The 27406-nt window shown below is 44.2% G+C and overlaps 2 protein-coding genes and 1 pseudogene across 2 annotated transcripts in view; 2 read left to right on the top strand and 1 right to left on the bottom strand.

The window, feature by feature from the left end:
- Positions 1-873: 873 nt before the first annotated feature.
- Positions 874-27406, top strand: part of LOC101520560 (sodium-dependent glucose transporter 1C-like) — a 32851-nt gene continuing 6318 nt past the window's right edge. The window contains 3 exon segments of the mRNA XM_058669298.1: positions 874-907; positions 8081-8202; positions 8297-8602. Coding sequence (XP_058525281.1) covers positions 874-907; positions 8081-8202; positions 8297-8602 — 462 coding nt within the window.
- The window catches only part of LOC101520317 (sodium-dependent glucose transporter 1C), a 58630-nt gene continuing 39750 nt past the window's right edge, over positions 8527-27406 (top strand). Inside the window, exon 1 of the mRNA XM_058658263.1 lies at positions 8527-8602. The gene's annotated coding sequence lies outside the window, so the exon portion shown is untranslated. The remainder of the gene's footprint in view (positions 8603-27406) is intronic.
- On the bottom strand, positions 20998-24938 carry LOC101520804 (eukaryotic peptide chain release factor subunit 1-like; annotated as a pseudogene).

Below are 27406 nucleotides of genomic sequence, written 5' to 3'. Positions count from 1 at the left end.
ATAATGGTTAAAGTACACATTTCTATGAAGTAAATATCTAGTAATACGTTGTTTGGTAAGAAAAGATTTCTTAATCTAAATACACAAATATGAAAAGTACCAGTATTCATTAAAGTTTATGTTTTAGATCAAGACATACCACTTTAGTCAGAATAAATTCCAGTTTCTGTACAACAGTATTGTTGCTACAAGAAAGTGATCTGATAAACCAAATTATTTCTGTTCAGTTCTGAGGAAGAGAATCATCAAAATTCTGCTTGTTATCTCATCCTATTCTGATAAGACAGCAAGTTCTCAGATTCAGTGGGTTTTGGCATTGGAGGCCAGAGGTAGTAAGAAAGGCAACTGTCCTCTTTTTGGAAATGTTGGATTAGATATCAGCAGATGCCCGAGGGGCTCCTGGAATTGGTTTGCTTCCATTTTTTTGTGGTGGACAATGCCGGGATCCATCCGTTGAAAAAATAATAAACCGCCCAGATTATTGGTGCTTTGTTCAGTTTATAAGTCACTGATCACAGCTGGAATGCTGAACTGCTTTCCCTGCTACAAGATTTGTCATTTCCACTCAGATTTGCACAGTCCTTTTATTAAATTTCAGATTTTCCTAAGCAGAAGGAAGCCTTCATTTCCACTTCATGATTTGTATGTTACCTTTTTCCACGTTGGCAGATGGTCCCATGAATGCTGCCCAAGAGAAACCTCCAATGCTGCTGGCTTCAACTTTCACACTTTGAAAATCAGTGGGCGCTTAGCCCTAAAGTGTGTGTATGATTATTTCTGCCCATTCCAATGCTTTTAGCTGCATTTAAGACTACCTTAGTTCATACCAGAGTTACAGCTAGCAGCCCTCTATTCAGATGAGCTGGCTCGAAAATGTGGTACAAGGTTCGGGACAGGCAAGATACAAGTGAGGGATTCCTGGGGGTGCCATCCTCATGCCTGTCTCTATTTACTATCATTTCTAACTCTCCCAGGACATGTCCCACCCTCCTGCCTTAAGCGGGGTGACATTTAATCAAGAGTTGAGTTTAGAGGCTATTCCTGACCTTGAAGACAGGATCAGAAGTGACATAAGCTAACTTCAAATAAGCATTTACCTTCAACATTTAAAAATGTAGGAAGTTTTCAGTACTGAAAACATTACTGACATAAACATCAATGCAGTTCTTACATTAAAAACTTACTGTTCTAATTATTCTCTCCCTAAAGGAGGGAGTGAAATTTTTATGCCTGCCTTTTTACATCTGTTTTGTTTGTTTGCTTGTTTTTAATTTGGAAAGTAAGTTGTTACTGTTTGGGAAAGGTACTGAGGCAAGTAACAGCAAGTTGGGCAGATAGCTGCTGGGCTCACTATAATTTCCTAGCCACAGCCACATCTATCATTTTGTTGCCAAAACCACTACTTTGTGTAAGAAATATACCACAGAATGAAGAGACACATTTCAGTAGCTAAATGTGAAATGTATACTTGCTATGACCAAAATCACTTATCCACCATAGATGTGGACTTAGCAGGTGGCTCCTGAGACATTCATAACTCATTCATAGTCACATCTCAAATCACTCGGGAAGGTCTCAAGCCTTTGGATATAGTTTACTTAGCTTGTAACTTTTAAAATGATGAACTTGTAAACAGTGAGCTCTAAGCATCTTGACCTCTAGCTCTTCAAGGAAGCCTCTTTTGAGGTTCAACTTTCCATCCTAACTATTATCTTAATTCAGGGGGTAATTCCCCCTGGCATTATATAACTAGGAGGCAATCTCATTTCTGACTGACTTGGATATCTGTAGGTTTGAACAGTGCTGCAAACAAAACAAAACCTAAGCCTACATTCCTTCAGTGCCAATAGTCCTATGCCCTCCTCTGCTCTCAGGGACCAAGGGAAAGCCTAGCTCAGTCAAGTCCTGCTTCATCCGGAGGGAGCTCACAGGGATGAAGGAAGGATTTACAAGTTAAAGCCTCTTGAGTATTCTCACCCAGGCCCCCCACACCAGCCCCTGAACAATTATACAGCCTATACCAATGGCCTCTGAACCTTGGAGAGCTTATCAAAAACATTCAGTCTCCCAGCTTTGTCCTTCCCACACACACCTCTCTTCATCCCTTCCCAGCCTTAGGTCCTTCGCTCTGCCTCTCTTCATCCCTTTTTATTTTTTTTAAAGATGTATTTATTTTTATTGCAAAGTCAGATATATACAGAGAGGAGGGGAGACAGAAATATCTTCTGTCTGATGATCCATTCCCCAAGCGAACGCAACAGCTGGCACTGTGCCGATCCAAAGCCAGGAGCCCAGATCCTCTTACGGGTCTCCCACACGGGTGCAAGGTCCCAGGGCTTTGGGCCGTCCTCGACTGCTTTCCCAGGCCACAAGCAGGGAGCTGGATGGGGAGCAGGGCTGCCAGGACTAGAACCGGCGCCCACATGGGATCCCGGGGCGTTCAAGGCGAAGACTTTAGCCACTAGGCCACAGCACCAGGCCCCATCCCTTTTTAAATGTAGGAATAATCCTGTTTTCTTGTCATTTGGAATGTTTGGGGAGAGAGAAAGATACAAAGAAGCTAAAGTTATGTTAAAGATAATAATGACTTGGTTTGCTCTGAGCAAGATTTCTTTTTTCTTTTTTTTTTTTTTTTTTAAGAACTTTCATCTGCTGCTTTACTTCCCAAATGGCTACAAGGGTTGGATTTGAACCAGACAGAAGCCAGGAACTCCACCCTGGTCTCCCAGCACTTGGTCCATCCTGTGTTCTACACTTTGGCACTCAGCAAGCTCTCAGAAGGCTGTGTGATATTTATGGAGTTCCCAGAGTGAGGATTAGGGAGAAATGACTACAGTGAAGGAAGCAGTCTGTGTCTGCTTATTCTAAGGGTATTTGGGTGCTGTTGTTTTTTTTTTCTTTTTTCCTGTGACAGGCATCGGGGATAGAAATGACCCAGAAGCACTTGGGAGTCTCAGAACTCCCTGTGAGACTCTGTGTAGTTGTAGTTTTTACATGCCTGACTCATTTACACCGGTAAATTCAGCTCGTGCTTAAGGGCGCTCCTACTGATCGGGCAGAGAAAGATCTTCTATCCGCTGGTTCACTCCCCAAGTGGCCGCAATGGCCAGAGTTAAGCCGATCCGAAGCCAGGAGCTTCTTCCAGGCTTCCCACATGGGTACAGGGTCCCAAGGCTTTGAGCCATTCTCTATTGCTTTTCCAGACCACAAGCAGGGAGCTGGGAGGGAAGTGGAGTGGCCAGGACATGAACCAGTGCCCAGATGGGATCCTGGCAGATGCAAGGTGAGGATTTGTCCACTAGGCTACTGCACTGGGCCCAAGAAGTTGAGCTTTTATCCTTAAGAAGGAGTTGACAGGTTTTTAAGTAGAGATTTGCATTTCAAGTTGCTTTGGAGAACAGAGAACTCAGGAAAAGGCTGCCAATTAGAAGTGTGGTGAGAGACAATGGAAATTTAAGAGTACTCTGATAATACACAGATGTTAAATTTATGGGAGGGTGTTGTTTGGATTCAGCCTGCAGCAGGTCCAACAGAGCAGGCCAAAATGGCATCGGTCCTGTTAGATGCCAAACAAGGAACTGAACCTTAAAGTGGACAGATTGCCCTAAGAAACCACAGGGGATTCACAGCCACAAACCAGAAGGACCTCAGTTTGTCTGAACTGACGTGATAAGCTGGCCACCTCTGCATTAACCTCACCAGGAAGGTTCCCTGGAAATGACCAGCCCTCTCAGTTTCCCATCTCTGCCTTCCTCAGCCCTTCCCTACCTATAAAGTCAGTCCCCTCTTGTCAGGTCCCTAGGACACTGTACAGAGTGCAAAGTTGCTCAACTACAGATCATCAATAAAACACAGGCAGATCTTTCCATTAGAACTGTTGTCATTTTGTCTTTTAAAGGATGAAGATTTTTCTTTTAGAACTTTCTAGAAGAAGGAAAATCAGCAGGACTTGCTGGTAAGTTGAGGAGGAAGAAGAAGGCAACAAGGTGAGATCACAGGTTCCTTTTGTGAGGAATTCCAAAGTCGCTTTGTAAAAAGATGGAATTAAAAGTTAAGCATATTTTTGGTGCTAAAAATATTTTAAATCCATGCATAGTTTTTTCATTATATATACATCTCTGAGTTGTTTGAGGACTCTTCATAGAGGCACTTACATTGATGGTGATGCTACCACGCAGTCCCACAGGAGTGGGAACAGGTTCACTGAGGAAAAAAAAAAAAGCTTCAGATTTAGGGGATAAACATGACTTAAGGGACCTGTATAAGGGCTTAATAGCTAAAATCCTCACCTTGCATGTAATAGGATCTCATATGGGCACCTGTTCTAATCCCAGTGCCCATATGATCCCCAGAGAAACTTCATCTGAAGTGATCCCAGACCAGATTCTTGGGTGCGTTTGCCAGACAGGGTCCAGTACAGTCCATTGCCCCTATCAGCCTCCACACAACTGGCCACGTAAACCAGTGGGAGTTGCAGCCTAGTTGGGGCAACTCCAATGACCCTCAGCAGGCCCGCCCCCTGCACTGGTTCCCATGCTTGCCAGTATGTACAGTAGACTGGTTCAGTCTGTCCCACATCTCATTTAGCTCTCATAGTCAGTGGGCACTGAAGTCTAGTTCAACCCAAACAGCCCTACTATCCAGCCTGCCGACAGGTGCCACTCTGTCTAGCCATGCCTGCCCCAGTCCTGGTTCCCATGCTCATCAGAGTGGCAACCCCACAGGGAGGTGCCCACTGTTTCCCTACTGGGTCCACACTCACTCCCGGATCATACACTCTCCAGATGGTTCTGTGGTTTAACTTGAAGGAATTAGCCCCCCATGCTAGCATCTACTAGGTGATGCTGCAGCAGGGCCCAACCAACCCACACCCACTATGACATATATTCGCAATGGTAGGAACTGTCAACCTAGCCTGGCTTTTCCCTGGTCCAGCTCACATGAGGCCAACAGGTGTTGTAGCTCTGCCCAGTCTGGTTTGCCCCCATCCCAACTCACACTCTCCAGCGGGAGTGGTGATCCAGCAGGGGAGCCCTCCACATGTCCCCTATCATCTTTGCCCCCTCTCCCCCCGACCCTGGATCTTGTGTGTGCTGGTTGGGTGCCGTGGCCCAGTCTGGCATGACTTGCCTCACCTCAGCTTTTGCCAGTGGGTGCTGTAGCCTGGCCTGGCCCTCCCCACCCCCAATTCCAGCTCAGGTTGGTGGGGGCTAAGCCTGGTCCAGCCAGCACCCAGTTCAAGCCCTTATGTGTACTGGTGTATGTTGTGACCAAAGTTAGCCAGACCCACACTTGATTCTGGTGCTCGGATTCACCAGTGGGTGATATGAACTGGCCCTGCCTGATTCACCCCCGACCTACGCCATATTTGTGTCCATGGGTACTATTCCCTGGCCTGGTCTGGTCTGCTCCCTATCATGGTTCTCATGCTTACCTACATGTACTGTGTCCTGACAGAGAAGTTTCCCAGGTTCCTCCATCAGAACCTCTCCCAATGCCAGATCCGGTGCACATGGTTGGGTCCATGGGCCAGCCTTACTCAGTCCATCTTCTGACCTAGCAGGAACAATGGTCTTTCCTGACCAGCTTTCAACCCATTCTGGTTATTACTGTTGGGTGTTACAGCCCAGTCTAGCCTCGTCCACATGCAGACACAGCTTACACCTGGTTCAGCATGGGCAAAAACCTAGCCTAGCCTGCCCTACACCTACCCTGGTCCTCATGAGCACCTGTGGGGCTGGAGTCTAGCCCAGTCTGGCACACTCAGCTCCAGTCCACATTTGTGCCAAGGTACACTGCAGCCATTTCCAGACCAGAATGTGGCTCCCATTCCATCCTTGTGCTTACCAGTGAGAACCACAACCCAGCCAGGGTGTCCCCTTAGTTCCCCAGCCAGGTCTGTTCCCAGCTATAGATCTTGCACATGGCAGTGGTTGCTCTGACCCAGCTTGGCCTAGACCCTCACCTGTCATGACCTTTGCCTTTGGATGCTACAGCCTGGCCTGACCCAAACTACCCCAAGTCACACCACTCACTTGTGGATGCTAGAACCTGGCCCTTCTCTGTCTGCTCCCATCCCAGGCTCATGCAAACTGGTAGGCATAGCTGAACTTGACCTGTGCTCCAGCCTGGGTTCTGCTCTTGCCAGTGAGGTAAGGTTGGCTTGGCCCTGCCTGGCCTGCCCTCCTCCAAAACCAACCCACACATTAGCCAACAGTTGTAGTTACCCTGTTCAGGCTGCCCAACATCCAGGCCTGGAACACATGCTCACCAGTGGGGGCTGTGAACCCAGATAAGGGGAGTTTCCCAGGTTCCTCCACTTGGCCCACTCCCTGACCCAGATCTCACATACTCCAGCAGGTGTTAGGCCCTTTCCCAGCATAGCCTGCCACTCCATAATGGCCTCTATATGAGCTGGAGGATGTTGCAGCCTGGCCCCCCTCACACCCTGTTTTAGGATGCACATGCGGGTGCTGCAGCCTGGACCTGACCAACCTATTTCCAGACCCAGCACCTGTGAGTGTTGGCAGGTTCCATGGTCACTCCTAGTTCAGCTCATCACTACCCCAACTCTTAAGCTAACCAGCAGGACTTGTATTTCCATAGGGTTGGGTCCACTTATCCCCCACAGAATCTACCCCCGGACCTGGTTCTCTTGCATGCTGGGTAGTGTCATGACCCGTCTTAATGTGACCTATCCCCTGTTCTGACACTCAGTCAATTACAGGTATCTAGCCCTGCCAGACATGCCCCCAATCATAGCTTGCGTGTGCGCTGGCGTGTGCTGCTCAGCCATGTCCCATGCCAACAAACCCAAGCCAGGACTCCCATGTGGGCTAGTGCATCAGTCTGACCCATAATGATCTTCAGGTTTCTGCTCTCCAAACCACTTGGTCTCAGTTCCCTTGATTACGTGCAAGTACAGTGACCCCATCACTGGGAGTCACACAGCATTCATTCCTCACCTACACATACAGTGACCTTATCCATGGATGTCCCTAGGCAGCAATTACATACCCCCAAAACCCTACAGCTCGTGGCCAGGCAGCCAGCAGGCGCAGCCTGGCACCACTTGGCACACTGGCTGCTCAAATCGCAAGACTCACTCACCACGTGGCAGCAGTGGCCATGGCCATAGTCCCAAGTATTAAGTCCAACCTGGCTCACGTATCCCCCACAGCTGCCAAGCTGCTGAGGGCTGGCCACTGGAATTTTCAAGACATGAGCTTGGGAAGTCAACTGGAAAGCTTTTGTCCAAGAAGGAAAAGAATTGAGGGAGTGGGATGGGAGAGTTAGAATTAGGTTTGAGAGTCGTTGCCCAGGTAAACTGGGAAGGACCAAATGGGGCTAGGGAATTGGGTTGCAATGATGAGGTCTAACCAGATGGAATCTAGAGTGATCAGCTACATAGGAACATTCCAGAGAGAACTTAGAAAAAAGCACCTGCTTCACACTTTGGGGGTGTGGTCGTCTTGGAGAAAAAGCAAAAGCAATCAGAGAGCTGGAGCTGGAGCTGGAGCTGGAGCTGGGGGCTGGTGTTGTTGGGCAGCCAGTTCATCTCCGTGTGAGCCTGGATCAAGTCGCTGCTGCTCAGCTTATCTGGATCCCCACCAATGCACCTAGGAAAGCAGAGGAAGATGGTCCAAGCTCTTTGGCTTCTGCTGGCCACATGAGCCCTGGATTCCAGGCTGTTTGAGCTGCTGGAAGACTACAATGCCTCATCTCCTATGCAAAGACAACTTTCCTCTGGGATTCCATAAAGCCATATTCCACATTCTCACAGCAACAGGAGTATTCGCAGGACGACTGTTCTTGGGCAAGTCCCTACTGCACTATGAGTTAACCTGCCAATAAACCCAAAGGGTTTTAGGACTGACACAAAACACCCGAAAGTTTAACGTGTCGCAGGAGTAATGAATAGCAGATCAATCCATGAAAGCTCTGGAAAGAACAAGCATTTCAGGTGCCTAATGGTCAGACCTCTGCCAACCTGAACCTCCTTAGGCTCCCCAGCAAGGAATTCTTGGCCCTAGTTCCTCCTTTGCCGGTTTGGCCTCATTTTGTACCCCGTCACCTGTAGGGTTCCAGACGCAGCTCCAATGCAGTGAAATGGAAACCCAGAGCGGCGTCCGGTCTCCTAGACAACCACGCACTTCCTTTCTGCGCCTTCCGTGGATTGGCCAGAAGCCATCTCTGCTGCACGTGACGCGCACACGCGCCAGGCGGACCGGCGGGTTCGTGTCCACGGCTCTCCACACGCGCGCGTTCCAAAGTTCCAGTTGGCGTTGCTTGGCAGGGACAGGTGACCCCAGGAGGGACGGCGCGCCTGGCGGGCGGGGCGGAGCGGAGCGGGCAGGGGCCGGGCTCGGGGTTCCCGACACTCGGCGAGAAGCCAGGCGGCAGCCAGACCCTGTCCTCCGCAGCCCGAGCCGCCACGCTGGAGGTGGCACTGGAGCCCCGAGGCGGCCCCGCGGCCGGCCAGCAGCTCCTGCGGGCCGAGCCGGGGCCGGAGGCGGTGGTGCCGGGGCGCCGCAGCGGCCGGGCCGGGAGCGTGCTGCGCTGGTTCACCACCGCGGTCCTGTATGCCGCCTTCCTGGGGCTGGTGAGCGCGGGGGGGCGCGAGGCCGTGGGCTTTCCGAGTACGAGTCTCGCTTCTGCCACGGGAGACTTGACCGGCCTTGGCCTCACAGTTTCTTTCTTCATCTGAAAAATGGGCATGGCTCTAATTTTTGGAGGGTTCTGGTCAAGTGCAAAATTGATTTTCCTAATGTGTTTCCCTGCTTCAGCAAACTTTCTTGTCTTTTCTGGGGAATGGTGGGAGTGGAGCTGATCGGGTTTTCAGGTGCTGGTGTCCCCCCTCCTGTACCCACGAAGTCCCACGAAAAAGCTGGTTTTTCTGGGATTTCCTCCTTCTGGTGGTGTGACCTAATTTTGCCAACCAGTTAGTTTTGCATAGAGGAAAATAGGCCAAGAAAGGAAAGTGATTTTCCTGATGACACAGCAGGTTTGGCGCCAGAAACGCATCTCTTACTCTTCCCACAGCACTCCTGAGCCAACCTTCAGATCCTTAAATGTGTTCTTGAACACTGTGAGGCAAGAAGTTTCGGCTAACCCCTGGGTCACATTTTGGGGAACCCCCTTCTTTAACTCGTGATGCTTATTTTGTCAGTGGGGGAGCTGGGAGAATGAATTCTGCAAAGTCACTTCTGGTCACACTTAGTGTCACAGGGACCCTGAGTCACAGCAGTTTCTTGAAGTATTTTTTAAGTCTTTTTTTTTGATAGATTTACAGGGGAAGGAGAAACAAAGAGAAAGCTCTTCTGTCTGCTAATTGACCCGTCAGGTAGCCACAACGGCCGGGGCTAAGCTGATCCAAAGCCAGGAGCCAGGAGCTTCTGGGTCACCCATGCAGGTGCAGGGTCCCAAGACTTTGGGTCATCCTCAACTGCTTTCCCAGGCCACAAGCAGGAAGCGGGAAGGGATGTGGAGCAGCTGGGACACAAGCCTGCATCCGTAGGGGATACTGGCGAGTGCAAGGCGAGGACTTAACAACTAGGCTACCATGCTGGACCCTGTCATATTTTATTGAGGCCAAATTAAGAATGAGCCAGAGGCTTGGTGAATTGCTGTGTGCCAGGCCCAGCTAGAAGCCCTAGGAAGGCATAAACTAAGTGGATTAGAGCCCGTTCACGGACCTTGCTCCTGTGCCAATGGTTTGCGGTGTCATTACAGTCAGTTATTTTGGAAATGTGGGCCAGTTAGTTGAATGATTTTTTTTTTTTCTTAAGTGCAGAAAGCCAACTGGAAGCTTTAGTTGTGACTAATTTTGAAAAACCTTTAACAGCTGTAATCTAGTGGTTTCTTTGAGCAAGGAAGTGATTCGGGAATTATACTACATTCTTATCTACTAAAGGCTGAACTTACCCAGCAGTCGAGGCAGGAGTATTTATAGCAGGAAAGTGACAGAAATTCTCTTTGCTTTATGGACATCTGGAGAATCACAGCCTGTGATTGGCTGGAAGCTTAGCGGCTATTAGTGTCCCAAGACATGTCTACTTAGATGCTTTCAATTAAGTTGCTGTTTGCTAACTTATTGTGTTAGGTTCAAGTTAGTTCTCATGCAGACAGCTTTTATTCTGAATTTAATGTTCCACCCTTTATTCATCCTGTCAATTAGAGATTGACTAAAATCCTGGGCACTGACACCATGTTGGGTTGCCATCATAACGGGCTGGTTTAGTGTCATGGAATTCAGTTTGTACTATCAAAAATAATTGAGTGATGGGATTTATTTGAAAGGCAGAGTTACAGAGAAGGAGCTTCTGTCTACTAGTTTACTCCACAAATGCCTGAAGCTGGGCCGAGGCTGGCTGGGCCGAGGCTGAAGCGAGAGCCTAGAACTCCTACATGGTCTCCCATGTAGGTGGCCGTCACCCAAGTATTCAGGTCTGGTTTCCCCGGGCGCGTTAGTGAGGAGCTGGAAGGCAAGTGGAGCAGCCAAGATTGCAGCTGGCGCTCATGTGGGAAACAGACATTGCAGGCAGCGATCCAGCGCTGGTCCCCATTGAATGATTGTGCCTTCTTCCTGTTTTTGCTGTTGCAACTATCTAGTGAAACCATTTACTGTGGGAAAGATGGTCACAGAGAAGCATTTGAACTCTGGTTGGAGTAGGGGTGGTGGGAATCAATACGCTAGGTCGGCTAGGATGACGGCTACTGGGAGGGTAATATGAAACAGCTGACGTACACTCCTGCCTGGGAGCCACCAGGGACCAAACTAATCAGAATCACACAGATCAATGTTCAAACCCAAAAGACAGCAGAACAGTCTTCAAATCCAGTTGGTCATAGTCTGTTCAGGGCATGGGCCTGAGTAAGGACCATAGTTCATTATTTTAAAACAAATAAGCAAAAAGCATCTTATTTAAAAGATAGCCATGCTTGTATTTAGGTTGATAACACAAGCCAGTAACCTGGAGGCTCACTAGACAGACAGAGGTTAGAAAGCCCTTGAGTGGCCAGTGTAGTAGTCGACTTGTTCATACTGTCACAACATGCCAGAAGGCTGGGTAACTTAGAAAGGACAGAGGTTTATTTTGGCTTGTGATTCTGTTCCAAGTTTAACAGCCTGCATCTGGTGATGGTTTTATTGCTGGCAGTGTCCCAAGGTGACCAAGACATTATGTGGCAAGAGACAGTGCATGTGTGTGTGTCAGCTGCTCTTACTGCTCATAGAGCCAGCTGTGTTCAATCACAGTGCCACTCATGAATTTCTTTGATTGATTTATTTTTATTTGGAAGGCAGAATTACAGAGTGAGAAGGAGAGAGAGAGAGAGATCTTTCATCCATTGGTTCACTCCCCAGATGGCCACAATAGCCTGGGCTGCACTGAGCTGAAGCCAGGAGCCAGGAGCCAGGAGCTTCTTTTGGGTCTCCCAATGGGTGCAGAGACCCAAGCACTTGGACCATCTTCTGCTGCTATCACAGGTGCATTACCAGGGACCTGGGTGGGAAGTAGAGCAGCTGGCTCAAACTGGCATCCATATGGTATGCCTGTGCTGCAGGCAGCTGCTTTACCCATTACACCTCAATATTAGCCCTCACTCTTCATGATGTTATCTAACCCTGTTCATATTCCAAAGGCCTCGCCGTTAAACACAGCAGATGAAGTTAATTCTCCATCTTCTTCATAGTTACAGTAGGGAGTCAGTGCCAACATGAGTTTTGAAGAAGACAAACCTTGTTAAACCCTAGCAGCCAGGCTTGCCATCCATTATTCAGAATGCCTTGCAAAGCAACTCTTTGCTCAAAACACACCTTGTGTTCCTGTGCTTGGAGAAATGCTCTAATGCATTTGGTGGCACTGTCTAGAGAAACAGCAGTATGAGCCACCTTTGAAGTTTTCTTTAGTGGGAAAGAAAGAGGAAAGTGAAATGCAAATCCAGGCTTATTCTTTGTGTATACACAGCATGTAAAGGTGCGTGAGGGTCCGCCATGTGCTTCTGTTGAACTAGAATGTTCTCATCGACTTTTCAGAGACTGGTTTGTAAGCATTTGAACCCCTGGGGAAAGAAATCCGGTCCTGGGATTTTTATGTTTATTGATCGGATTCTAAGCATTTGAACCCCTGGGGGAGGTCTGGTTGACTACAAAATCTAAGATCTCCACTTTACACATTAGCTGCAGTGTGCATATAGGTGGCGCCTCTCTACCATCATGAGTGGGGGTATTAGAAATTTTCCTCAGTGGTAAGTAATTTCCAGTACCAACTACTTTGGCCTCTGGTGATGGGAACTTTCAGGAAAGATGTTTAAAGGCAGAAGTGTGGCCAGCCAAATGGCAAGATCTGAACCAGTAGGGAGGCAGGACCAAGTAAGTCCATTCTGCACAAATCCACTAAAAGCCTTGGGGGACTAGAGAAGCAAACCACCCAACAATATAGGAGCAGAGGTAAATTAAATTCATTGATCCACCTAGTTCCTAAACAAGATTCCATGGCAGTCTGAGTTGTATTGTGGTTCCAAGCATGCTGTACAGGTTCATAACTACATTTCATGGAAAGGAACCTCACAAGGAACATTATGCAGTTAGTTGGAGCCACATATATAGTCCTCAGATCTTGAGTATGCCATGCTTGGAAGCAGAATGTATCTCTTATACATACCACTTAAATATATTTAATATTGAGTAGTGATCAGGCTGATGATTGGGAAGTATTTCCAAGAAAAACAGGGAAGCACGCAGCAGTGATGTCTAAGAATAGCTTTCCAGTCTGCTTTGGGACAGGAATATGGAGACATTTTTTTTTGTGAAGGTCCATTTGAATATTTATAGCATCATTCACAAACCATACAAAATTATCGACTTAAAGATTAGTCTGCTTTAGGTTTATTGAACCCACCAGTGGTTGCCTTGACAGGGCCAAACAAAATGATTGTGTGGGTCTTATATGACCTGCAGGCTGGATGCAGGATGTTCCCTGTGCCTGCTTTGGACTGTGAGCATGTTTGGAAACACACAGAGGCATTGGTGTTAGTGGAAGTATTTCCTGATTTTGAGGAATGAGCCCATAAGCCCTGTAGTTGCTCTAGTTGCTTCCCAGAGCATAAGCCTTACTACAGACATCCACATCTTAAGGCCCCATGCACTTTTGTATAAGGAACCTTTCATGATGGCAGAGATAGTCACTGATATATAATGTGGAGAAACCTGTCCTTATCTATGATGCCATCTGCATCTAGGGAGAAACACCTGAGCAACCTCACCTTTAAAGAAAAGCGTTTATTTGAAAGGCAGAGTTAGGGGGAGGGAGGGAGAGAGGGAGAGAGAGAGAGAATGGAGAGAGAGAGAGAGAGAGAGAGAGAGAGAATGAATTTCACCTGCTGGTTTACTTCCCTTAGTGGGGACAATATCCATGGCTGGGCCAGGTCAAAGTCAGGAGAATCTTGCTAGTCTCTCAAGTGGGTGCAGGTGCTGAAGTACTTGGACCATCTGCTGCTTTCCCAGGCATATTATCAGGGAGTTGGATTGGAACTGGAGCAACGAGGGCTCAAACTTGCCCCTCAGCTTCACCTTCACATAGCCAACATATCCAACAGACTCCGAGAGTCTGGAGAGGCCCTCTTGAGTTCAGAGATGTGAACCCAAGACTTAATTTTTAGAAAAACCTTAAAATCACCTTCTGATCTTACTCAGCTTGATTATGTCCGTTTTCATATTTTCCCCCACAAAGATCATCTTTTAGGAGCCTTGTCCAAGTTTCTGTGTATTCCACTTGTCTCCTGTAAAATTGTCTTCTCATTTTAGAACAGCTAGTCAGTTTAGAACAAAAATTATTTTTCCCTTCATAAAACAAAACATCTTCATACCTTTTGGCTTTTCTTTATTAAAAACATACCCTACTTACCTTGGATACTTGCATATAGAGTTGTTCCCTTCTTATTTCTAGGGATTTGAATTTTTAACCCTTAGTGGCCATGATTGCTCTTGAATGTCAGAATGCAATAGTTATAAATAGTCCTACTACCAATCTGTGGCTTGGCAAATCTGTGAATCACAATTTCTAGATGCATGAACTTTCCCAATAGTACAGTTTGTCAATGTGTTACAGAATATATGTTTTTTTTAATTCATTAATTACATTGTATTATGCGTCACAGTTTCATAGGTACTAGGATTCTCCCCTCCCCAAACCCTCCCACCATGGTGGATTCCTCCACCTTGTTGCATAACCACAGTTCAAGTTCAGTTGAGATTCCCCCATTGCAAGCATATACCAAACATAGAGTCCAGCATCTTATTGTCCAGTCAAGTTCAACGGCTTCTTAGGTATATCCTCTCTGGTCTGCAGACAGAGCCAGTAGAGTATCATCCCGATCAATTAAAAGCTCCAACATATCATCAGGAAAAATTTACATCATTATGGAATTAATTGACATAGTAATGAGTAACCAATATGTTAAAAATAAATGCGAGATATTAACCACCTTCTGTGACCACCTCATTGACATTTCAATTTTAGTTTATACACAACATATAACATACATAACATAACATGTTATACATAACATCATATCATCTTAAATTAAGGCAAACATATGGTATCTAACCTTTTGCGATTGGCTCATTTCCCTTAGCATTATGGTTTCCAGTTTGGCCCATTTGGCCACAAAGAACTGCATTTTGTTTTTTCTAATAGCTGAGTAGTATTCCATGGAGTAGATGAACCATAGCTTTCTTATCCAATCCTCTGTTGATGGACATTTTGGCTGCTTCCATGTTTTTGCAATTACTGATTGTGCTGCTATGAACATAGGAGTGCATGTTGGTTTCTCATAAAACAAGTGTTCTGGATATATTCCTAGGAGTGCTATTGCTGGATCATATGGTATGTTGATTTTGAGTTGTTTGAATATTCTCCATACTGATTTCCATAGAGGCTATACCAGCCTGCAGCCCCACCAGCAGTGGAGTAGGGTTCCCTTTTCCCCGCAACCTCGCCAGCAAGTGTTGTTGGTGCTTTTATTCATGTGGTCCAGTCTTACTGGCGTTAGGTGGTACCTCATTGATTTTTTTTTTTTTTTTTTTAGTTTTACTGAGGAAGAATTTTGTTTTATTTTCTTTTTTTTTTTTTATTAAATTTATTCATTAATTACATTGTGTTGTAATTACATAGAATCTGGGATTCTCCCCCCACTCATTGATGTTTTAATTTGGATTTCCCTTATTGCCAGGGAACTTGAGCATTTTTTCATATGTTTATTTGCCATTTGGGTTTGTTCCTTTGTGAAGTGTCTGCCCATTTCCCATGCCCATTTCTTGAGTGGTTTGTTCATTTTGACATTTTGGTTGTTTTGTAGCTCTTTGTAGAATATATGGTTTTTAAGATTTGTTTCTTTTTATTGGAAAGGCAGATTTACAGAGAGGAGAGACAGAAAAATCTTCATCTGCTGGTTCATTTCCCAAATGGTCATAATGGTCAGAGCTGAGCAGATTGAAGCCAGGAGCTAGGAGCTTCTTCCAGGTGTCTCATGTGGGTGTGGAGAACCAAAGCCTTGGATCATCCTCCACTGCTTTCCCCAGCCATAAGCAGAGTGCTGGAGCTGCTGGGACACAAACTGGTGCCTGTATGGGATGTTAATGCCTTCAGGCAGAATAGTCATTTGAGGGCCCGGCGGCATGGCCTAGCGGCTAAAGTCCTCACCTTGAACGCCCCGGGATCCCATATGGGCGCCGGTTCTAATCCCGGCAGCTCCACTTCCCATCCAGCTCCCTGCTTGTGGCCTGGGAAAGCAGTTGAGGACGGCCCAATGCATTGGGACCCTGCACCCGCGTGGGAGACCTAGAAGAGGTTCCTGGTTCCTGGCATCGGATCGGCGTGCACCGGCCCGTTGCGGCTCACTTGGGGAGTGAATCATCGGACGGAAGATCTTCCTCTCTGTCTCTCCTCCTCTCTGTATATCTGACTTTGTAATAAAAATAAATAAATCTTTAAAAAAAAAAAAAAAAAGAATAGTCATTTGAATCATTGTGCTGGCCCCTAGAATATGTTTATTAACAGTTCAAAATGTCTAGTTCCTCTGTAATAGTAAAATGTAGGAGAGGCAAAATCTTTTTGTTCTATGGTTAATTATTTTTTTGCTTTTTAAATCATTATTATCATTTTATTTTACAGGTCCATAGGCTCTGGGATTTCCCTTCCCCTCCCCCCACTGAGTTCCCCTATATTATTACTATAGTATAATTTTTCATAAACAGTCATATTTCCATCATTATGGGCATGGACAATGGCAGAGAGTCCAGCATCCTGTTGTCAAGATACAATGAACAGTTTCATTGGGAGTCCAGCTTTGATCTGGAAGTAGAGATGCATATTACAATATATCCTCACATCTGGATATGATGGTCTCCATTACACAGTTACTATACATCCCCTTAACTGAAAAGCCACAATACAAAATCAACAACAGGAAGAAAAATAGAAATTTACAATGCCATGAAGTTAAATAACGTGCTACTGGATATGATAGTCTCCATTATACAGTTACTATACAGCCCCTTAAATGAAAAACCACAAAATATCAACAACAGGAAGTACAATGACTAAGAGTGAAAGAAGAGACATAGGCACAATGAATATTACTGAAGACTCCCCTGCAAAGGAGCAAAAAGTCTTTGCCAACCTCAGAGTTAACTGAGAAAGACACCGAGAAAATGGGGGATACAGAATTCAAAACACTTGTTATAAAGCTTCTTATCAACAATGAGAAGCACATAATACAGGAATTTAAGGAATGTGTCACACAGGAAGTGAATCAAATGAAAGCTGATATGTCAGAAATGAAGAATACAATGGAGTAAATTAAAAGTACAGTGGAGAATCTCCAAAATAGAATGAAGCAAGCAGAAGAAAGAATCTCAGAATTGGAAGATATTTCCTGTCATCAGGGGGAAGCAAACAAAAAGCTGGAAGCAGAGCTGAATCAGGCTAAAAAAGATTTAAGGACTGAAAGACACTATTAAAAGGCTAAATATAAGAGTTGTGGGAGTCCCAGAAGGTGCAGAAAGAGAAGCTGGGTTTAAAAAGTTATTTAATGAAATAATAAGGGAAAATTTTCCTAATTTAAAGAATTGGTAAACAACATGCAGGAGGGGCACAGAGCTCCCAACAGGGTTGACCAAAAGCGATCTTCACCACGGCACATGATCATCAAGCTCTGTTCAATTGAGCTTAAGGAAAAGATCCTTAAATGTGCACATGAAAATAATCAATTGACATATAAGGGAATGGCAATTAAACTCACAGGCAACCTCTCACAGGAAACTATAAGCCAGAAGAGAATGGAGCGATTCTATTTATAGAATGTTTTAAATAGCGATTCTGTTATAGAATATTCCAGATTCTAAAAGCAAAACATCGTTGGCCCAGGATAATGTACCCAGCAAGTTTTCCTTTGTCTTTGAAAATGAAATAAAATTTTTCCACGGTAAAGAAAATTTAGAACAATATGCCTCTTCAAAACCTGACCCACAAATGATACTTCAAGATGTTCTCTTAACAGAGAAGAGGAATAGTACCCATCAAAACCAAAGGCAAATGGGAAGAACATCCCAGTAAACTAACATCAGAAGACTAAATCAATGAAGAACCCATTGCTAAAATGATAGGACCAAATTACCACCCATTCATACTAACCTTGAATGTAAATGGCTTAAACTCATCAATCAAACGTCATAGATTAGTAGACTGGATTTAAAAAATCTGTTTGTTGCCAAGGAGACATATCTCACCCACAAAGACCAGCGGAAATTATATCTCATGGATTTCGATTTTTTTTTAAGTTTCATCTCTTCAAAACACTTTCTCAATAATTTCTTCATTGACTCATAGATCATACAGGAGCATCATTTTCTTCAAGAAGGTCCTTGATTTTCTTTTTCATTTCTTCAGTGGCTCATTAGTCATTCAGTACCATGTTATTTAACTTCATGACATTTCAGTAGTTTTTTAAAATGCTCTTGTCTGAGAACTCAGCTGTTGGTAAACTCTCCCTTAGCCTCAGCTTTCCCTGCTTGATGATAAGAATGTTAACACATTCTCATACAAAAGGACATCTTTTATATGGGAATCTTACATTTAATTTACTTTTTTTTAATAATTATGATTTAATTGTTTATAAAGATGAGCTATCTAACAAGTAGCCATTATGTTATTTTTCTTGCTGAAAAAAATTTAAATCAGAGATAACAAAGGTTATTTTGTCAATAAATATAGGTAGAAAAAGGCATGCAACTACATTACATTTAATTCTGAAAGATGAGGACATATCTATTCTAGGTAATGGCCATTTTTTAACCAAAGATTATCCAAGTCACCTTAACCTAAACAGCATTTGGGTAGATTTTTGGTTTGTTGACATACAGAAAGGTGTATTTATACAAGCATTTATTATTTTTTTAAAAAGATTTATTTTATTTTTATTGGGAAGTCAGATATACAGAGAGAAGGAGAGAGAGAGAGAAAGATCTTCCATCCAATGATTCACTCCCCAAGCGACCGCAATGGCCGGAGCTGTGCCGATCCGAAGCCTGGAGCCAGGAACTTCTTCCAGGTCTCCCACACGGATGCAGAGTCCCAAGGCTTTGGGTTGTCCTCTACTATTCCCAGGCCACAAGCAGGGAGCTGGATGGGAAGTGGAGCTGCCGGGATTAGAACCAGTGCCCATATGGGATCCCGACACCTTCAAGGCGAGGACTTTAGCCGCTAGGCCATGCCGCCGGGCCCAGCATTTATTATTCTTAAAACTGATTAAATAGGTTGAAATTGGCAATATAAGAAAACAAGTCACACATATATATCCTAGATACTTACCCCAGAGATAAAAAAGAAACATATCCTACAGCTTTTATTTAAAAATTTTAGCTATGTACTAAGTAAAATAAAACAAAACTTACTATTTTCTCTTAACAATATCTGGGTCCAAATAATTTTTCTAATAACTAGAACAAGATTTCCTGACTGGATGGCTAAAACTTTGACTGACTAATGTAAAGAAAAGACTAAGAGGTTTGAAGCTTGTCTTGGAAGAAGCCTTATGAAGAGGCAATCTCTGCTTCATTTGTTTTTGATGCCTCTGTGACCCAGTTAATGAAAGACTGCTTGTTGGATCCATTTATTGTCCTTTTGGAAAAAAAAGCACATTTTTTTTTTTATTAATTTGAAAGGTAGAGCAACAAAGAGAAAGAAGGATCTTCCATACACTCATTCGCTTTTTTCTTTAATTCTTAAATATGGTTTAATACTCTTCTCCATTTCTATACATCACAACACCAAGATTTTGCTGCCTAGGATCTCTCTGCAGAGGCTATAGAGAATGCAAAGGCTACGGTTTTCACCCCCTTATTTCTGTGTTTGTAAGTGTAAGTGTAATACATATCAGTATATATTGATACACACATCAATATATAATGCAATAAATATCACTGAAGAGAACACATTGATTAAAGAAATACAAAATTTGGCATCATTTCCAAACTTAAATAGTAAAAATAAAAACTACAAAAGGAGCTGCATACCCTAAATGTATCATGTGAAACAACAAGCATATTTAAAAATGTAAATTTACATCCAATTTCTCTGGTCTTGTCATATCACATTAGACCCATTTACAATGGCAAAACTCTAAGGTACTGCTGTGAAGAGAGCATGTTAGCTCACTCTTGGGTGTTCTGCAAAGAAACAGCAAGCCCAAAGCAAAAGCCGGTGAAGCCTCCCATGCTGGTGAACACCAAAGAGTCAGCTCTTCTTGCTGGGGGTTGAGACAACAGGTTACGCATCAACAGTCATTTGGACCTCTGAATACATGTGAGAAGCACAAGCTTTACATTTAAGACATACTCCCTTCATTCAAGTGAAACAGGATTGTTGGAACGATAGGTAGGTCTGTAACAAAGAGATGGTTCAGACCAATAAAGCTACAAGTGACTGAGTCAAGTCAGTGAAGAGCAGCAGTCAGGCACTATAGTGTTAAGAGTACCCAGTTTGAAAAACCAAATGCACCCCATGACCCTAATCAGTGTGGGAGTAATACCAACTGACTTCTAAAACCTTTGGTCCTTTGGTACACGTTTATTCCCCATTGCTATTTCTGGGCACATCCTGTATGTTTTGTTTGCTGCGACCACCTTGAGCATGCCATGACCTTGCTTGGTAGCTGGGGTTAAGTCCTACTGACAGCCCAGCTGTGAAACATAAGCTTCAGAGTTTCAGGTCAATTTTTGGATCTAACATAGTTAATTCCATGGCCAGAAGCTGCATCCCATCCCTTCCCGCCCCTCCCCTACCCATCCCACTCTCATAATTTCTCCTGTGAGAGGTGCTTGTAAAGTCCCACATTTGAAACAGCTGTTCCAACCCCACCAGGAGGTCAGGGGCTTGTAATTACATGCAAAGTCATACATGTCTGTCTTTCCTGTGAAAAAATCTTGCAGATCATTTAAAATCAAAACATTCACATAATCTCATGCCATGCAACACAAGGAGAACACAACCACCTCCCTTTTACTGAGGATAGACCCAAGCAAAATAAACTTTAAATTTCTTTGCTTCCACTGAAATTGCATTTATTTCTCCCAATCCCAGCAACAGCACAGAAGCCCCATCGTATCCATCTCCAACTGGTTTCTAGTAGGCTAAGATTAGGGGACTTTTGTCAAAGCAATTGATACAAGAGGCTCTGAAACGCTGTGCTCAAACAAGTCTGCCAAATACACGAAAGTAAAGAGTGCACTGGCCCAAGTGGTTTAGTCAGTTTGACCTGGCAATGCAGTTTGCATCCTTGAAACGGGTCTGGAGGGGAAAGGAAGAGTGTCAGGGAGTGAGATTGACATTGCCTCCTATTAGCTCACCCTTTCAACATTAAACAGAGACCAAGAGAAATGCTTCCAACATTTCACCATATATTTCTTCTGATGCAGTCTAAGCTGAGAATGCCATGTAAATGGGTCACTGCGAAATGCAGCAGTTTAATTTTTCTCCAATCAAAATAAGAAACCAGTATGATTTCACTTCTATTAACTTTTGAAGGTTTACAATAGTTAAAGTATTTTTGCTTCTATGTATGAAGGTTAAAAAAATCATTTTTTTTTTCATAAAATACAAGAGCAACCAATTTCACCATCGAGTAAAAGTAAAAACTGGAATTCTTTTAAATAGTCCAAGTGGCATTTAGGAACTTAGTTGTAGGCTGCTGCGCTGACACCATGACAAACCAAAGTGTAGGGTTGGGCCTGGTTTTGTTTCGGTTTTCTTTTCAATATCCAGTGCTCATGGATTCAGTTCTGGAAATGTTCCAATTGTAAGGCAGGGATCTGTTTGGATTCCACCACAGGTATGCTCCTTGGGTTGGATGCTGGAGGGTGAGGCACGTTTTGCCGGACCCATGTCAACTACCTAGTAGTCATCAAGGTCAAAAAATTCATCGTCTCCTTCTTGGTATTCCAATTCCCTGGAAATCTACTCAGTACCATAAGATACCTCCAATTCCACCAAATCCTTTCACAAACTGAGATCCTTCTTGTGACTTATCTGTGACGATTTCCAATGTAGCTCCAAATTTTTTCTAGTTGTTAGCAAACCATTCCAACAGGGGCATGCTCTTGATCAGCTCATGTTCCTGTCCTGTCTCTTTGTCTGTGAAATGAGATTTATCCTTCTCTTGTTCTGGAGTTAGATAAAGAATTTTCTCCTCTTCTGTGCCTTGGCAATGAAGAACGTATCTCATTATATCCAAATTTTCATAGACTATTAGAATTTCTACAACTCCCATCTCCAAAGCTTTTGGTGTATCTTCAACTCCAAAACAGTACTTGCCCGTGTCTTGGCTGATTTCATCAAAGTATCGCCCTATTAATTTCTTCTCTTGAATGAATTTCACGTTGGAGAGGACTTCGGTAGATAACTCAATAGTTTGGTTGAATCCATTTTCACCACCATAGGATATATCAACTAATTTTAAAACTTTTGATTGCAACCTCTGATCAAACATATCAGATTGACTTAGTTCAATTTTAAAGTCAGCTGATCCAGCTAAAACGAGACCAGCCACGTTCACTTTGTCCCCAGAAATAAACAGGTGCACAGCAGTCTCTGCTACTTTCCAAACATAGTTATGTCGCTTTTCCATACTTAAACGGGCAAAACGCAAGGCTGACTGACCTCCTCTGCCGTGTTTCTTTGGGAGGTCCACAGTGAATTTGTGCAGGACTTCTCTTGTATTTCCCTGGAGTGTACCAAAAAGGGCACCACTACCACCTATTACAATGAAGCCAAATTTGCTATCATCCGAAAGTAGTGCTGTAAGAGCCCGCGGGCCACCTCCAAACTGTTAATGAGCTTCTTGATTTTCCAGATTTCCACGTTCCTGTTGGCAGCACTGGGGTCATCTGCCATCTTCTTGCCTCCTCCTCCCTATGGGCCCAGTCCTGAGCGACAGTGGCTGCTCCTCCCTGGTGGCAGCTGCTCCTCAGCTGCAGCTCTGACTAGGATACCGGCTCCCTCTCTCCAGGCAGCTTCATGTGTTGCAATCCGCTCACATGGGGCCTGTGACATTCCACTCATTCACTTTGCCCACAATTGCAAGGAATATGCCACATCCAAACCAGGAATTCCATCCTGGAATCCCACATGGCTCTGCTCGAGCCATCCTGTGTTGTCTCCCAGGTGCATTGGCAGGAAGCTGCCTGAGAAGCAGAGGCAGGACTTCATTCAACTCTAGACACTCTGGTGTGGCCTGCCCACCACAACACCTGCTCCGAGGACCTGTTCATTTGTGATGCAACTCTGCAAATGAACAGTTTTAGATTCAAGCTGCTACTCCTTCTCTGAGTTCACTTTTAGTTGTTTTTAGTAAAGTTAACCTTGTTTTTCTACAAGTATACAGGTGGTTCTGGTCCCCACTTTTTTATGGATTAAGTTAGCTAGAAACTGAGATCTCAGACTCCTTTGGTTTGGAGAAACCACTTTTACGTTATTCCTCCCTTACTTCCTTTCATTTGAAAGAGTACAAAAGAAAGAAAGAAAGGAAGGAAGGAAGGAAGGAAGGAAAGAAGAAAGAAAGAAAGAAAAGGAAGTAGAAGTACAGAGAGGGAGACACAAAAATGTTCCATGCACGGGGTTATTCCCCCGATTGCTGCAAGGCATTAGACAGGTCAGAGCCAGGAGCTAGGGGCTTCTTCCATGTGGGTGGTGGGGGCCCATGACTTGAGCCATCTGCTGCTGCTTTTCCTAGGCCATTGACAGGGAACTGGGTTCAAAGTGGCATACCAGGGACATGAACTGGCACCTATGGGGTCTCCCACATGGGTGCAGGGTCCCAAGGCTTTGGGCCGTTCTGGACTGCTTTCCCAGGCCACAAGCAGGGAGCTGGATGGAAAGTGGAGCTGCTGGGATACAAGCAGTACCCAATTGTACCACAATACCGTTTTCTTTCTTTCTTTCTTTCTTTCTTTCTTTCTTTCTTTCTTTCTTTCTTTCTTTCTTTCTTCCTCTCTTTCTCTCTTTCTCTCTTTCTCTCTTTCTTTCTGTTTAGAGATTTATTTATTTATTTGAAAGGCACAGTGATGAAAGAGAAAGAATGAAGGAATGATGAAAGAATCACCTATCCTGTGGTTTGCTTGATTCCATCTCAAAATAATCACAACAACCAGGCTGGATTAGGCTGAAACCAGGAGCCAGGATCTCCATCAGGATCTCCCACGGGAGTGACAGGGCTCCAAGCACCTGTGCAATCATCCACTGCTTTCACAGGCATGATAGCAGGAAGCTGAATCAAAAGTGGAGCAGCCAGGACTTGAACCAGTGTCCAACATGGGAGGCTAACCGGCTCTGCAAAAAGCAGCTTAGCTCACTGTGCCACAATGTCAGCCCCAGAAACCCATTTTCGAACCTTTAAATGGATAGAATGAATTAAATTATTGAACCCTATGTAATCCTGGACACAGTCTTCAGTACCAGTTGAGCAAATAAAATGGTAGAGTTCAAAGCACAGCTTTTTTTTATATGTTCATTCTTTTTCTTTTTTTTTTTTAATTTTGTTTTATTTATTTATTTTTTTATTACATTGCATTATGTGACATGTCTCATAGGCTCTGGGATTCCCCCAACCCCTCCCCATGCCCTCCCCCCATGGTGGATTCCCTCCACCTTGTTGCAGTATTACATTTCAGATTCCATCAAGATTCTTTCATTGCAAGCATAGAGTCCAGCATCTTATTGTCCAGATAAATTCAATGGTTTATTGGGGAAACCATCTCTGGTCTGAAATCAGAGCTGGCAGAATAGCATCCCGATCAATTAAAAGCCACAACATAACATCAACAACAATTTGCAACATTATGGAACTAATTGACATGGTATTGAGTAACAGATATGTTAAAAAATGCAAGTTCTTAACCACATCCTGTGACTACTTCATTGACATTTCAATTTTAGTTTATACACAGAACCGGCTGCTATACACCTTAAAATGGCTATAGGATACTATTCAGCTGTCTCGTGTCTATTTTCATTTTATCATTCAGCAGTTTATAGTGTTGAAGCTTAATTTTGCTGAACTTGGTGGATTTTAGGATAGTCTAAACTGGCTTATAACTCTAACAAGGCATATGTCAACAGCTGCAGTGCAGAACAGTTTTAGGAGGGGTGTGCAGAGAAATCTTCAATACCTTAGTGAGAAGTAACTAATCTTTGTGTCCTACCTAACAAGGCATATGTGAGTCCACGCTGACCATTTACTGTCTGGTTCCAAGCTTTCCTTGTTGTTCTCTATCTATTCCAATTTGTGTAAACACAACTTTTAGATCTCAAGCCAGAGAGAAAACTTACCTTGACCCAGTAGCTATTCCAGATGAAAGGGCAGGAGGACCTTGGTGTGTACATCACTGGGTCATCAGTGACCCTGGGGTCTTGGGAGTTCCACTTTGTATCCAATCAGTTCAGAGATAAACTTTAGCTAGTCCAACCCTGGCTGCTGTGGGCACTTGGGAATGAGCCAATAGAAAGAATATATTTTTTTTTGGAGTTTTATTTTTTATGATGTTTACACAGTTGATTGGAGTGGAAAGAGTTGAGCACTAGGGAAAGCAAGAGGAACCACTGTTTGTACACCTTCCTTATAGAATGAATATTTATCTTTCTTTTTCTCTGTCACTTTGCCTTTCAAATAAGTAAATAAAAAATTGGAAAGGTTAAAAAAAAAGACAAATTTTAATCGCCTGGCAACTAACTATCCTACTAACTAAATCCTCACCTTGCATGCATTGAAGTCTCCTATGGCTGCTAGTTTGTATCCTGGCTGCTTCACTTTCCATCTAGCTCCCTGCATGTGACCAGGGAAAGCAGTTGAGGACAATCCAAAACCATGGGACCCTGCACCTGTGTGGGAGACCTGGAAGAGTCTCCTGGTTCCTGGCTTCAGATTGTCACAGCTCTGGCAATTGTGGCCACTTTGGCAGTGAACCAGTGGATGGAAGATCTTTTTCTCTGTATTTCCTTCTTTCTGTAGACCTGCCCGTCCCAATAAAATCTTTTAAAAAATATTTCTTTATTTATTTTTACTTTTTGGGGGGTGGGGGAGAGAAATTCAGGTATACAGAGAGAAGGAGAGACAGAAAGATCATCCATTGATTCACTCCCCAAGTGGCTGCTGGGGTACAAAGCAGTACCCATGGGGGACTTCAACACATGCAAGGTGAGGATTTAGCTACTAGAATATTGTGCCATGCCCAAAATTAATAAATCTAAACAAAACAACAACAACAACCAGCTTTAAAGAGATCACATTTAGCAACATTTATTTGAGCTCAGAAATGAAATGTGAATTGGGCATCACCCCGACCAGTACAGTTTTAAGGAATTTCACCTAGAAATACAGAGAGAAATAGAGAAAGGAAGTAAAAGCCAGAAGCACCCTATTTGGTCACAGCTCAGTATTTGCTATATTTGGACAAGTCTGAGTTAGATGCAGCTTGTGATGGGCCGAGGGCTGGGCTGCCAAAGGCTTCTGTATATGCAGTGCCATCTAAGAGAGCATTAGATGACCAACACTGGCACAGAAAGTAAACCTGCCACCTTGCTGGCATCCCACAAGGGCACTTCTGATTCAGCTCCCTGCTGCTGTGCCTGAGAAAGCAAGTGCTTGACCCACTGCTTCCCATGCAGGAAACTTGGAAGAAGCTCCTGGCTTCTGGTTTCCAATAAGCCCAGCTCTGGCTATTATGGTCATTTGAAAACTGAGCCAGCAGATGGAGGAAGGTCTTCTTCTCTCTCTCTAACTCTACTTTAAAAATGAATAGGGCCCAATGCAATAGCCTAGTGGCTTAGTTTTGCCTTGCATGCATCAGGATCCCAGGTAGGTGCTGGTTCGTGTCCCAGCTGTATCACTTTAAATCCAGCTCCCTGCATGTGGCCTGGGAAAGCAATGGAGGATAGCCCAAAGCCTAGGGACCCTGCATCTGTGTGGAGACCCCAAGGAAGCTCCTGGCTCCTTGCTTTGGATCAACTCAGCTCTGGCCATTCTGGCTGCTTGGGGAGTGAATCATCGGACTGAAGATCTTTCTCTCTGTCTCTCCTCCCCTCTGTATATTTGCCTTCCTCATGGAAAAAAATTAAATAATTTTTAATAAATAAATATTTTTATTTTTTTTTAATTTATTTTATTTTTATTACAAAGTCAGATGTACTGAGAGGAGGAGAGATAGAGAGGAAGTGGAACTGCCAGGATTAGAACCAGTGGCCATATGGGATCAAGGCGAGGACCTTAGCCACTAGGCCACGCTGCCGAGCCCTTAAATAAATATTTTTAAAAAGAAAATGTTAGAGGTTGTCTTCCTGACAGCTGGAAGTTTACTCTGTAGCAAAATATAGACTGAGAAACGTTTGAATTGTTGCATGTCCGTGGAGGGATTTCATATGTATCCAAAAATACGCTGCTGTTTAATGCAAAACAAAAAAGAACAGTATTGTGAGCATATAGTAATTTTAATTTTTTTAAAGATTTATTTATTTTTATTGGAAAGGCAGATGTACAGAGAGGAGGGGAGACAGAGAGGAAGATCTTCCGTCCGATGATTCACTCCCCAAGTGGCTGCAACGGCCGGTGCTGTGCCAATCCGAAGCCAGGATCCAGGAACTTCTTCCAGATCTCCCACATGGGTGCAGGGTTCCAATGCTTTGGGCCGTCCTCGACTGCTTTCCCAGGCCACAAGCAGGGAGCTGGATGGGAAGTGGAGCTGCCGGGATTAGAACTGGCACCCATATAGGATCCCGGTGTGTTCAAGGAGAGGACCTTAACCACAGTGCTATCGTGCCAGGCCCAGTAATTTTAATTTTAAACATTTAATTTTTTA

The sequence above is a fragment of the Ochotona princeps genome, chromosome 1 (genome assembly GCF_030435755.1).
Source record: "Ochotona princeps isolate mOchPri1 chromosome 1, mOchPri1.hap1, whole genome shotgun sequence".
NCBI lineage: Eukaryota > Metazoa > Chordata > Mammalia > Lagomorpha > Ochotonidae > Ochotona > Ochotona princeps.
The sequence above is the reverse complement of the archived record's forward strand: the minus strand, read 5'-3'. Positions and strand labels throughout refer to the sequence as shown.